We start from the raw sequence: 13,669 nt of genomic DNA on the forward strand, positions 1-13,669 counted from the left end.
TGGAGCTTTCACAAACTCTAACCGTCTTGGAACCTTGAAGAGCATCGCTCCTCCTCCATCATCTCTTGTGCATCTCCTGAGAGACTCACTGAGCAACTCACTTCGCCATTAAGATGTACGTTTGTCCTTCCCAGCCAGAAGTCCCCCAGTGTAGCAGAAATTATTGTGTATATTGTAATTGCTTATTTATTTTAAAATTACAAAACATATTATTCCATGTAAGGCCCAGGTTTCTAATGTAACACCTTGAACAACCCTTGCTATTTTCAGGTAGGCCTGAACACCTTGTCCCCTCATTGTCCACCCCCAAGGAAATTTTCACCTGTTTGATCAAAATTCTTTTGGATCTCCTGGACCCGTGATGGGGCTTTCGAATCATTCATTGGGGACTTAAGGGTTTATGACTTTCCCCCTTCCCCATTCCACTCCCCGATAAATTTGTTTGGATCTTAAGGAAACTGTCTTGGCTTATCTCATGAGACTTCAGTGACATAAAAATCAAAGTACACTGGTACCTCAGGTTAAGTACTTAATTCATTCCGGAGGTCCGTACTTAACCTGAAACTGTTCTTAACCTGAAGCACCACTTTAGCTAATGGGGCCTCCTGCTGCTGCCGCGCTGCCGGAGCCCGATTTCTGTTCTCATCCTGAAGCAAAGTTCTTAACCTGAAGCACTATTTCTGGGTTAGCGGAGTCTGTAACCTGAAGCGTATGTAACCTGAGGTACCACTGTATGTAAGAGAAGAATAAAGAAGACTTATGGGGTATGTGCAGAATGAAAAGGTTTTTATTGAAAATCATTTGGTGCTTTCTCTCTTCCCCACTTTACTTGCTTTCTCTCCCTGCTTTTTCCCTCTCATTCAAATTTTCTTGATTTCTTTCTTTGCTGTGCATATGTAGAGGCCTGAATGTGTAACAGATTCAATAACAAATACGTAGGTTTTAACTGAACCTTTTAGGGTGGGTTTGAAATTTCAAGGGTTGTGTTGAAGGGGAGGGGAAGGGAGGACGGAAGACTAAGTTGGGATGAATGAACATGGGATAAGTTGTTTAATTGCAATGGTAATGGTTAGCAACTAAGTACTAAACCTATTGTACATTTTGGAAAGTTGTCTGTTTTCTATGCATTTGGACAGCTCTTAAGATATTTATTGATATTTATTTTTAAAAATTTCTACACTGCTTTATGGGATGCGGGTGGTGCTGTGGGTTAAACCACAGAGCTTAGGACTTGCCGATCAGAAGGTCGGCGGTTCAAATCCCCGCAACGGGGTGAGCTCCTGTTGCTCAGTCCCTGCTCCTGCCAACCTAGCAGTTCAAAAGCATGTCAAAGTGCAAGTAGATAAATAGGTACTGCTCTGGCAGGAAGGTAAACGGCGATTCTGTGCACTGCTCTGGTTCGCCAGAAGCGGCTTAGTCATGCTGGCCACATGACCCAGAAGCTCCCTCGGCCAATAAAGTGAGATGAGCGCTGCAACCCCAGAGTCAGCCACAACTGGACCTAACAGTCAGGGGTCCCTTTACCATTACTTTTATATCGCTTTATATTTTTAATAAAAATCTCAAAGCAGTTTACAGCATATTAAATCAATAAAACAATAGCCAGGCAATGTTCCTCTGGCCTCATGAGGAGCCTCTTCAGTGGGGCTGGTGAGTGTGGGCCTCACCCCCTAGGCCAGGTGGAAAGGGCCTTGCAGGAAGCGACCTCTACGACTCACAGCCAGGAGATGTTTCTCCGGCCTCATGAGGAGGAATTGTTTAATTCATGCAATTGTTTAATTGCAATGGTAATGGTTAGCAACTAAATACCAAACCAACTGTACATTTTGGAAAGCTGTTTGTTCTCTATGCGTTCGGACAGCTCTTAAGAAACTGTAACCAAATCTTGCTCGATGGTTCCTGAGATCAAGGAGCTGTTTTTCATCTATATTTGGATACAATCAGATGGCATTTTGAATCAAGGTGGCAGACAGAACCTTTCAAAACTACAATGAGTTTTTGTTTTCCTCGAATTCCAGAAGGCTGCTATTAACATATAAAGTTAAATAAGGCCTTAGAAGCTTTGCCTATACAAAAGTTTACATTTGTCCTGAATTTCTGTCTGGGTGCTATTGCAGACCCTCCAAGTTTCCCTATTTTCCAGGGATGTCCTTGATTTAAGGAAGCCGTCCCAGTTTCTGATTTGATCCTGGAATGTCCCGATGTTCCTTAGGACGTCCCTGTTTTCCTTGGAGAAAAGTTGGAGGGTATGGAATTATCCAACCCCCAAGCTCTTTGAAGGCAATCCTGTATAGGGAAGTTTATTTAATGTTTAATGTTTTATAGTGTTTTTTATATATGTTGGAGGCTTCCCAGAGTGGCTGGGGCAACCCAGTAAGATGTCTGGGGTATAAATAGTAAAATTATCACTGTGGAATGGGGTGCCCCTATTTTCATTGGAGAATTGTTGGAGGGTCTGCTGTTGGGTGGCAATAGTGTAGCGCAGCCTCTAAGAGATTGAGATTTGAGTCTAGTCCAAGAGTGGTATGAAGGGTGAGTACCTGAGAACAAGCCTTATCATTGGTGCTCCCCAATCTGTGGGATGTTCTCTCAGGGAGACACACCTGGTGATACCTTTGTCAGTTTTAGGCACCAGACTAATCCAGGCCACTGGTTAATAAATGATGCCTATGGTGGCGCTTGCCTTTTAGTGGTGTGGGTAAGACTTGGCCCTTATTGTTATGTTGCTGGGTGAGCATTTGTATACAGTGGTACCTTGGGTTACAAACGCCTCAGTTTACAAATGCTTCAAGTTACAAACTCCGCTAACCTGGAAGAGTTACCTCGAGTTGAGAACTTTGCCCCAGGGTGAGAACCAAAATCATGTGCCAGTGGCGCAGCAGCAGCAAGAGGCCCCACTAGCAAAAGCACGCCTCTAGTTAAGGAAAGTTTCAGGTTAAGAACAGACCTCCGGAATGAATTAAGTTTGTAACTAGAGGTACCACGCTATTTCTGTATTATCACTTTTTTAAAATTTTCTGGGTTTTGACTGTTTTTGTTTGTTGCACTTTACTTTTGTCAAACTGGTTTGAGACTTTTTATCATTTAAAATAACTGAAATTAATAAATAATAATAATAATAATAATAAGAAGAAGAAGAAGAAGAAGAAGTAGTAGTAGTAGTAGTACCAGGAAGCTTTGGATTCAAATTTTGCCTCACCCTTCAACAAGCCACTACAGTGGTACCTCGGGATGTGAACGGGATCCATTCCGGGAGCCCCATTTGCATCCTGGATAGAACGTAAGATGCGATGGCGCGTCTGCGCATGCGCGGGTCGCATTTTGCCGCTTCCGTGCATGTGCACGACATCATTTTGAGCATCTGCGCATGCGTAAGCGGCAAAACCCAGAAGTAACGCAGTCTGTTACTTCTGTGTTGCCGCGGAGCGCAACCCGAAAGCACTCAAGCTGAAGCACATTCAACCCGAGGTATGACTGTATCTTTAAGTTTCAGGTCCTCAGTTGGGAATACTGATGTTGTTCAGCGGGTCACTGTAAAGGTTACATGCCAAATTGCTCAATACCACGTGAAGGGAGCCTGTGACCCTCCATGTTGGATTCCTTCTTCCCTCCGCCCCAGCCAGCATTGCTAAAGTCTAGAAATAACAGGAATTGCAACGCAGTAACATACCAGAGATGGGATGCGGGTGGTGCTGTGGGTAAAAGCCTCAGCGCCTAGGGCTTGCCGATCGAAAGGTCAGCGGTTCAAATCCCCGCGGCGGGGTGTGCTCCCATTGTTCAGTCCCAGCGCCTGCCAACCTAGCAGTTCGAAAGCACGTCAAAGTGCAAGTAGATAAATAGGTACCGCTTACCAGCGGGAAGGTAAACGGCGTTTCCGTGTGCGGCTCTGGCTCGCCAGAGCAGCGATGTCACGCTGGCCACGTGACCCGGAAGTGTCTCCAGACAGCGCTGGCCCCTGGCCTATAGAGTGAGATGAGCGCACAACCCTAGAGTCTGTCAAGACTGGCCCGTACGGGCAGGGGTACCTTTACCTTTAACATACCAGAGGGCCACAGTTTCCCCACCCTTGTTCTGTACCTTCTTAATAGCACTGCGGATGCTAAAATGTTCCTCTTCTCACTTACAGATCCAATGTCACTAAATGAGGAGATCACAGAGGCCAAAAGCCCTTCGCCCAAAGCTGGCACAAAGGATTTGCACCAGACAATAAGGGCGCCTGATGCGTCTCAATATTCCACGTGCCCTCTCTGTTTCAGAACTTTTGGCAATATGCTATATGTAAACCCTTGTTTACATAGCTTCTGCTTTTCTTGTACACAGGACTTGTTGGAAACCAAGGCTGAATGTCCTTGCTGTAAGAAACCTTTCCATTCTGTTTTTCACTCAAGAAAGTTCAAAGGGCGCCCTGAAGACCTCTCGTCCCCAAGGCACGCAAAAGGAGATTCTTCACCCACCAAAAAGCACCGCAGAAGAGAACATGCTTCCTCGCGTTCCAAAAGGCACCCAGAAAAATGTCCTTCTGTACCTTGCTGTTCTGGAGATCGCCTCACTCGCCCTGCTCTTCCCAGCCCTAACTTGGAAACACCTCTCCTGCCTCCTCCTTCTAAGGACCCTGCAATAGACAACCCATTCCTAAGTGAATTCACAAAACCTCAGGAGTCCTGCCACTCGCCCTTCTTAAGGAAGGCACAAACTCCAGACCAGCTCTTCGAAAAAGCGCTGCAAAATGAGACTGCACTCAACTCTGCTCCAGAATGGATGGCGTCTGGAGACGGTCTTCACTACAGAACAGTATCTGCCAATCTGTCTAAACCAAGCTTTCTGGAAGCTGCCTTTTTGCTTCTTGCTTCTGGGGCCATGCTGTTCATATGTATTTATATCTATTTCCGTTTCGTCCTCATGCATAAACAATAAAAGACAGTTTTACTCGTGGAAATAACAGACTCTAGGTGAAGGCCAGAGAACTGCCAGGGTGAGGGAAGGAGCATAATGATTTCTGAGGAAACGTGCCGTGATACGCCGTTTGATCCTAAGCCTCTTCACGTGCTGTGTTTTTAGGTATACGCCTAAATGTGTGAATGTGGCAGTCCAGGTATTTGGAAACATATCTAACATACACAGACATTTAACACTGAGCCAGGGTTGGCTACAGTTCAGTGTATGCTCTGTGGCAAAACCCTCTCCCCTCTGCCTTCCCCAAATCTGAGAAACATCTGGTGAGGGCCTGCTCCAAATTCTTATGGAGACCCGATTAGCATCCACATAAAACAGGTCCTTCTCAGGAGCAACCCCGGGTATACTAGGACTCTCTGCTGAAAGAAATCCGTAAAGTCCTGCTCCCTGCTGTCATTTGGAGCCAGGTAGCTCTTCTTCTTTGTGAAAAGTTTTTTATCACTGCACTCAGCATGGCCTGCTGGTTTTCGAAATGGCTGTTGTTTTACTATTGATTGCTAACTTAGGGTGGATCTAGACACAGGGGAAAAACCTTCCATAAATAAGTCAGAAATTTGATCAAAAATTTAACAAAAGAAAAAAATCTCTATGGAAAATCACACATTTTAAAATTCCTGTTCTCTTGCTCCATCTGATGTTGAATGTTTATAGTGCATTAAATTTGCTGTTTCTTCACTAATGGAGCTGAGTCCTTACTTTGTTGCTATATATGCACACCAGTTACTTGTATAGTGACCAATTTTAAAAATTAATAACTGAGAAGTCAATTCTCAAGGGAATTGGTGGAGAGCAGAGTGGCAGATTCACATCCCAGGCCCTATTGCCTCACACTGGCCAGGGCAGAAGTTTTTTTCTTGCTTTCCACTGGATGAAAAATTAGGCTATTGGTGATGGGCCCGAGTGTTTACCTCCTGCGGGATTTGCAGTAAGGCTACAATCCTATTATTTGCATGTTTTAAATTTTAAATGGTTTTGTTCAAAGAAGTAACAGAAGCAAACAATAAATGTTGCAAACAGACACATGGAAAAACCAAATGAAAGTAAATAAACAGGTTAGAACGCCATCAGCAGAAGGTAGCGGACACCAACAGAGGCCCTGTGGCAGAGGAAGAGGCCCCAAAATGCACGCTGGGCACCCACATCTGTAGCCCAAGTCTGCGGCTCTGACCATGTCTAAAACAAGCTGTACACCTATTGCCAGAAGAACTGGTTACCTGATGATCCAGCAGTCCTTTTTCAATCCAGATTCACTTCTTATGTTTTCCCACATCCAGTCACTCGCAGCTGATGGGTACTTAGTTTATGGTTCCCAATGCATCCTTGTTGTTGTTTAGTCATTTAGTCGTGTCCGACTCTTCGTGACCGCATGGACCAGAGCACGCCAGGCACTCCTGTCTTCCACTGCCTCCTGCAGTTTGGTCAAACTCATGTTGGTAGCTTCGAGAACACTGTCCAACCATCTCGTCCTCTGTCGTCCCCTTCTCCTTGTGCCCTTCATGTTTCCCAGCATCAGGGTCTTTTCCAGGGAGTCTTCTCTTCTCATGAGGTGGCCAAAGTATTGGAGCCTCAGCTTCACGGTCTGTCCTTCCAGTGAGCACTCAGGGCTGATTTCCTTCAGAATGGAGAGGTTTGATCTTCTTGCAGTCCATGGGACTCTCAAGAGTCTCCTCCAGCACCATAATTCCAAAGCATCAATTCTTTGGCGATAAGCCTTCTTCATGGTTCAGCTCTCACTTCCATACATCACTACTGGGAAAACCATAGCTTTAACTATAGCTTTAATGCATCCTTAGGCTCTGGCAAAAAGGGGAGATAGAGAGATGAGTGCCATCAGTCTACTGATGCCCAAATCTCTGGACAGCAGATTGACTGAAAAGCACATGGGGACAATATGGAACCCTGCAGCACATGATAAGTTAATGGCCCTGGAGGAGAACTACTATCTGGGACCTGCCTCCCAGGAATGACAAAATCTGTCAAAGTATCTTCTTATGCTCCTGTGAGATTGTCCAGAAGGATACCATGGTTGATGGTATGCAACACCAACAAGGAGAGATTCAGGGTTGCACTCCCCAAATGTCCATCTCTTGGGGTAACTCATCCACCAAGATATTGAATCAACCGGACTTACAAGTTTAAAAAAATGCAATGACTTGGGCTACATTCATGAATATACAATGACAGTGTGTTTGGAAAGAACTGTATTCCTTCATTTCCCCACCCCCCTCCCCGGTCTAATCCTATTTAAGCACAATTTGTAATTTTAAGACACTTGTAAAAGAAATTTAAAATCTAGGATTAGCAACTAACTAGGTGCTTATGTAATATCCTTTCAGGTGCATTCATTTGCCAAACAGATGGCTACGGCTGGGCTTTTGGGGAATAACAGGGGAAAGGGGTTGTGTTTGAGGGCTGGGATTGGGCGAAGAAGGGGAATGGTTTTTAAAAGTCAAGAAACAGTGAATTATCTTCCCAGAGAATTGGGGGTCCCTACTAAAGCTGTCTGAAATACTCAGGTGAGAGCAGAGCTGGAAAGTTTCCAAACTGCTGGGAATTCTTTTCCTGGAAGCAGAAAACACAGTGCATTTAAGGCTTTAACCCTCTGCATGTTTTAATACTTGATTGGAAGCTGCCCAGAGTGGCTGGGGAGACTCAGCAAGATGGGCGGGGTATAAATATATTATTATTATTATTATTATTATTATTATTATTATTATTATTATTATTTGCTAGTACGTACCTGCAGAGGGATTCTTGTCCAAATAAACATGCATAGAAGAAGAAGAGTTTGGATTTGATATCCCGCTTTATCACTACCCGAAGGAGTCTCAAAGCGGCTAACATTCTCCTTTCCCTTCCTCCCCCACAACAAACACTTTGTGAGGTGAGTGGGGCTGAGAGACTTCCGAGAAGTGTGACTAGCCCAAGGTCAATCAGCAGCTGCATGTGGAGGAGCGGAGACGCGAACCCGGTTCCCCAGATTACAAGTCTACCGCTCTTAACCACTACACCACACTGGCTTTCTTTGCATAGCAATGAACTGTTCAAAAGAGACAAGAAAAAGCCTTGCTAGCTCGTTTTCAAAAGGTCCTTTCCAATTGCTTCCAAAGTGTATTTGACGGGGGAGGGGGGGGAGTCCTCCCTGATGCTACATCATTTTTAACAGAATTGTTCAATAGGCACAAATTCTTGGATCGCTGCATATCCCACAGAGGAAGAAAGAACAGCCTATGCTAACGTGTCTGAGCTTCCTTACCCAAGAATATCTTGCCATTTCTACCAGCTGCGACTGCACCTGCTGGAGAAGGATGAGTCGATCAGCTTTGGACAGCTGCTGCATTTCAGACAGGCAGCAAATCATTTGGCTCCGTGTGCATCATCACCTTTTTAGGCCAGGGGGAGTTGTTCCTTTATTAACCTCCTGAGGAAATAACAATAAGAAAAACTATAACTATAACAGGAACCAGGAGCTGGGCTAGAGGAGCTACAAGGAGCTACATTATCTTTTTTAAAAAAATGATTTTTATTAAGATTTAAGAACACCACCACCACCAACCAACAAAGACATCACATCTTATTACATATATCCCATTTTATGCTCCATAGAGCTGTTGACTTCCGTCCTTCCCTTCCGAAAGTTTTCTTATTCCCATCTATAATTCACAGTTTCATTGATTAAACATTACACCATGACATAAGTTTTAATTCAATCTTGCCAACGTTTTCATATTTCTACAGTTCTCACTTATATATACCATAAATTTACTCCATTCTTTTTGGTACTTCATCTCCTCCTGATTACGAATTCTGTGTGTCAATTTTGCCATTTCAGTGTATTCAACCAGCTTTATCTGCCATTCCCTTACAGTCGGAATTTCCTGTAACTTCCACTTCTGGGCTATCAAAACTCTGGCTGCTGTTGTTGCATACAGATATAATCTTCCCCCACCAAACCTAGCAAAAATTCTTCCGGCTTTTTTGGAAAAGTGTATTTAAACATCTTTTTTTAACTCGTTATAGATCGATTCCCAAAACTCTTTTATTTTGTTACATGACCACCACATATGATAAAAATCGCCATAACAAGGAGCTACATTATCAGCCTCTTCACAGTTCTCCACCACCCCCACTGAATTTGCAAGGTACCGTAGCTGCAAATTTGACTGACACAACAACAGGGAGAAGAGGGTGTCCAATTCTCTCCCTTTCGGCTGTTTGCCGTTCAAAAACTGGGGTGCCTCGCATCTGCTTTCCAGCCACCGGGAGAACGATACAGTGGGACCTTGGTTGTCTAACTTAATCCATTCCGGGAGTCCATTCAACTCCCAAAACGGTTCGAAAACCAAGGCACAGCTTCCAATTGGCTGCAGGAGCTTCCTGCACTCAATCAGAAGCAGTGTTGGACATTTGGCTTCCGAAAAACGTTCACAAACTGGAACACTTAGACTTCCGGGTTTGCGGCATTCGGGAGCTGATTTGTTCAGGAGCCAAGCCGTTTGACAACCAAGGTACCACTGTACAGGGACTGGGATCCTTCTCCCACTGAGAGGAGGAGAAAGAGGGGCATCTTAAATAATAATGAAGTGAATATAAAAAGGTAAAGGGACCCCTAACCATTAGGTCCAGTCGTGACTGACTCTGGGGTTGTGGCGCTCATCTCACTTTATTGGCCGAGGGAGCTGGCGTACAGATTCCGGGACATGAGGCCAGCATGACTAAGCCACTTCTGGTGAACCAGAGCAGCGCATGGAAATGCTGTTTACCTTCCCGCCGGAGTGGTACCTATTTATCTACTTGCACTTTGACGTGATTTCAAACTGCTAGGTTGGCAGAAGCAGGGACGGAACAACGGGAGCTCACCCCGTCGTGGGGATTCGAACCACCAACCTTCTGATTGGCAAGTCTTAGGCTCTGTGGTTTAACCCACAGCGCCACCCACATCCCTGAAGTGAAATTGTTGTTGTTGTTGTGTGGCTTCCAACAGATACAAAACACCATAAACATTAAACATCAAAAACTTCCCCTTTGCAGGGGATGTCTTCTAAAGGCTGTATACATTGTATACTGTATACAGTGGTACCTCAGGTTACATACGCTTCAGGTTACAGACTCCGCTAACCCAGAAATAGTGCTTCAGGTTAAGAACTTTGCTTCAGGATGAGATCAGAAATCGTGCTCCGGCGGTGTGGCAGCGGCAGCGGGAGGCCCCATTAGCTAAAGTGGTGCTTCAGGTTAAGAACAGTTTCAGGTTAAGAACGGACCTCCAGAACGAATTAAGTACTTAACCCGAGGTACCACTGTAGTTACTTATCTCCTTGGCTCAGGGGTCGCATAACTTCATAACCTCCAACGTTTCTCCAATGACAATAGGGATGTCCTAAGGATAAACAGGACATTTTGGGATCAAATCAGAAACCTGGACAACTTCTGTAAATCCGGGACTGTCTCTGGAAAACAGGGATCCTTGGAGGGTCTGGAAATATAGGTGGTTTTTATGCATTCAGAGGAGGGACCTAGGTATCCCTTGCTTTTAGCAAATTAATATCTACATATATAAAAAAGTATATCTCCTTTCCTTTCCCTCACAAGCCCATTCAGAGATTGGCTGGTTTCCCCTGGACTAACTCTCTCAAGTAGCGTTCTCCGCTGATGAATGCACAGCCACGGTTTTTGCTTACGGTCCTAAGAGGAACAGTAACTCCACATGACCCCAACTTAGCCTCACGCCCCGTAGCGCTTCTTCTGCACGGAGCCAGGACTTTAGATCATTTTCAAACAAGTAACAAATATGCTTGTATGTCAGCTTCTGAGCCAAGAGAGGTTAATCAGAGGCTTTTTCCTTAATTGTTTAAATACAGGCCAGCTGTAAGCCTGCAAAGCCAGATCCTACGTTACTTCGCGAAAATGTGTATGGAAAACTTTTCGCTTCTTTGGGCGCAGAGATCTTAAATGTATTTATTCTTCTGCCTTTTCATATTTTTCTGCGTTTCTTCCCAACTTCCTCCTCCGTTGTTCGTTCCACCTCTGACTCAAAACCTGCCATTTTGGCTTGGAATGAAATTGCAAACAGACCTGGTGCTGAATACTGAATGTTTTGGTCGCAAGCATGGCTGTAAAGAAAACCAGTGGCTTTTGGGGTGCAAATAACTTACTTAGGCCCAGTTCAGATGCTCAATGGACCTCTGTACACACACCAAATGTTTCAAGAACCCCCAGACACCCCCAAAAAATAATCCTGGGAACTGTAGCTTACCCTTCACAGAGCTAAAATTCCCAGTACTCTGAACAAACTTCAGTTTCCAGGATTCTTTGTGCTCTAAAGATACTTTTAACATGTTATACATATATATCATACAAGATTATAGCCTCCAACATTTCTTTGAAGAAAATAGGGACATCCTATTCTATTCTATTATTATTATTATTATTATTATTATTATTATTATTATTACCCTACCCATCTGACTGGGTTGCCCCAGCCACTCTGGGAGGCTTCCAACTAATAATAATAATAAAAATAAAAATAAAACATTAAAAAACTTCCCTATACAGGGCTGCCTTCAGATGTCTTCTAAAGGCTGTGTAGTTACTTATCTCCTTGGCTTGCATAACTCCATAGGCTCCAACATTTCTCTGATGAAAACAGGGACATCCTAAGGAAAAGCGGGATATTTGGTCTTACAGGCATTAAGGCTACTTTGCAGATTAGCAGCGCTTGCCTGCTTCCTCATGCTCAATTTCTAAATTTCTATATTTATAAATGTAGTGCACTTCTTTGAGAAAAAAAGATCATCTGTCGCCAATATTATTTTTTCCCTTCCCCCAAGAAACTATGCCTGTAACAGCTGCCTCTGGAATATCTTTACCGCTCACTCCGGAGAAGTGAACATGTGGCTCTTTTCTTTTCTTTTCTTTACCCCCTAACCAAACGAGGCCAAACTGCAGTCACTTGAAGGGCAAATATTTCTCGAAAGGGGGCCTGTGTTCTGTGAAAACTGAGATGCCCAAGAGCACTCGCCAAAATCTTATTTACAGTCTGCCGGAGCTTTTCAGAAGCAGGTAATCTACAGTGCATCAGGTCACCCGAGTGAAATAGAAGCCTAAAGAGAGATATCTATCCTTTTGAACCAACCAATTTCTCATGATTCTAGAGAAGTGGGATTATTGGTCAGATCCGTCTCAAGGTGTCTGGAATGAATCCACTCGAGCGCGTCCCAAAAGTAGGCGTTTCATATATATATATATATATATATATATATATATATATATATATATCACTGGAGGTGGAAGGAGGGAGTAGGGTTCAATGCACAAAAGAAAATCCCTTTTAACAGAATAAGCAATATCAGAATACCTGTTGGCAAACAAAATAGACAAATACAAAGCCTCAATGAAGACTAACAGCCTAAGCTACTCATTTCTCCCTAGGCTTTCAGCCTATTCAAATATTATTTTAAGCCGCCATGCAGAAATGAAGAGACATTTAAATGCCACATGTCTTCTACTGAAACAACTCAACAAGTCCAGAAATTATCTCACCTAGTTTAACAGGGGGGGGGGGGGGCACACTGGGTTGAATGGTACATTACACCGCAATATGACATTTGAGTCTTGCTTGATCTCCAGAATTATTTTGTCAGAGCACATTTCCTCCAATTGTTATAGAAGCCACTCCTTCCATGGTACAAGAATCTCTTAGACTGTTTTATTTTGTTTTCAGTCATTCTTAAATTGCCCAGTGATGCAAAAGCATTCAGTGGGTATAGGATAAATTTTCTTAATTAGTCAATCAAGTTAGCCGACCCTCCCTCAAAAGTACAGGCAGAACTGCTTCCATAAGCCAATTAGACACACAAGGTCTTTGTTGTTGTTTAGTTGTTTAGTCGTGTCCGACTCTTCATGACCCCATGGACCACAACAAACACTCTGTGAGGTGAGTGAGGCTGAGAGGCTTCAGAGAAGTGTGACTGGCCCAAGGTCACCCAGCAGCTGCATGTGGAGGAGCGGGGAAGCAAACCCGGTTCACCAGATTACGAGTCCGCCCCTCTGAACCACTTACACCACAACCTGCCCGTAGCAGGGCTATGGGTTGTTCTCTCCAGCATTGAGGAGAGCCTAGAGGACCCGGTTCCCTCTGCCAAACTTAGAGAGGGAAATGAAAAGTGGAGGGGTTAGGTTACAGCAACAAATGAGCTTTCAAGTTCTTTAAACAAAGCCGGCAAATCCATTAAGAGAGACAGACCGCTGTGTTTAGTCTGAGGATCGCATGGTTCCTCTATGCAGCAGTATTTCATCCTTTTACGTTCCCACTTAATGGAAAAGGAATACAGAGAGAGGGAGAGACAGAGAGCCAGGAGCCATTTACAGTATCTTCGCTGCTTCTTTTTCGTTCTCTAGGCCCAGTGCTCAGTAGCAGACTTCCAGGGGGAGGGGAGGTTTTCCCCACGGCCGCTGCAAGACTGACAAGGCACTGACAGCAGAGATACAGCTGGAGATGCCTTTACTCATCCCTCGAAAGAGCCTGTGAAACCCAGCCACTCAAATTCCTCTCAGAAGACTATATAGGAAGCCTGTGCTGACGCAGCTGGGGGTGCAGATAAGGGGTGTCCTCTCATGACCCTAACTGGGCATGACATTCTGCGCTACCTTCACATCTGTGGAAAAGCAGGCCACATGACAACAATCTGATAATGAAGCTGACTGACATCCCGCCCCC

At 44.3% G+C, this 13,669-nt stretch overlaps 1 protein-coding gene across 1 annotated transcript; it reads left to right on the forward strand.

Moving 5' to 3' along the window:
* The first annotated feature begins 32 nt into the window (after positions 1-32).
* On the forward strand, positions 33-5,588 carry LOC114587547 (uncharacterized). Its single transcript, XM_028711937.2, has 2 exons — positions 33-115; positions 4,127-5,588. The coding sequence occupies exon 2, from the start codon at positions 4,132-4,134 to the stop codon at positions 4,912-4,914; it is 783 nt and encodes a 260-aa protein (XP_028567770.2). The 5' UTR covers positions 33-115; positions 4,127-4,131; the 3' UTR covers positions 4,915-5,588.
* Positions 5,589-13,669: the final 8,081 nt, after the last annotated feature.

The sequence above is a fragment of the Podarcis muralis genome, chromosome 17, assembly GCF_964188315.1.
Source record: "Podarcis muralis chromosome 17, rPodMur119.hap1.1, whole genome shotgun sequence".
NCBI classification, from domain to species: domain Eukaryota; kingdom Metazoa; phylum Chordata; class Lepidosauria; order Squamata; family Lacertidae; genus Podarcis; species Podarcis muralis.

What these genes read in the sequence shown, in the direction of transcription:
- LOC114587547 (XM_028711937.2), top strand. Translation starts at nt 4,132, where the DNA reads ATGTCACTAAATGAGGAGATCACAGAGGCCAAAAGCCCTTCGCCCAAA.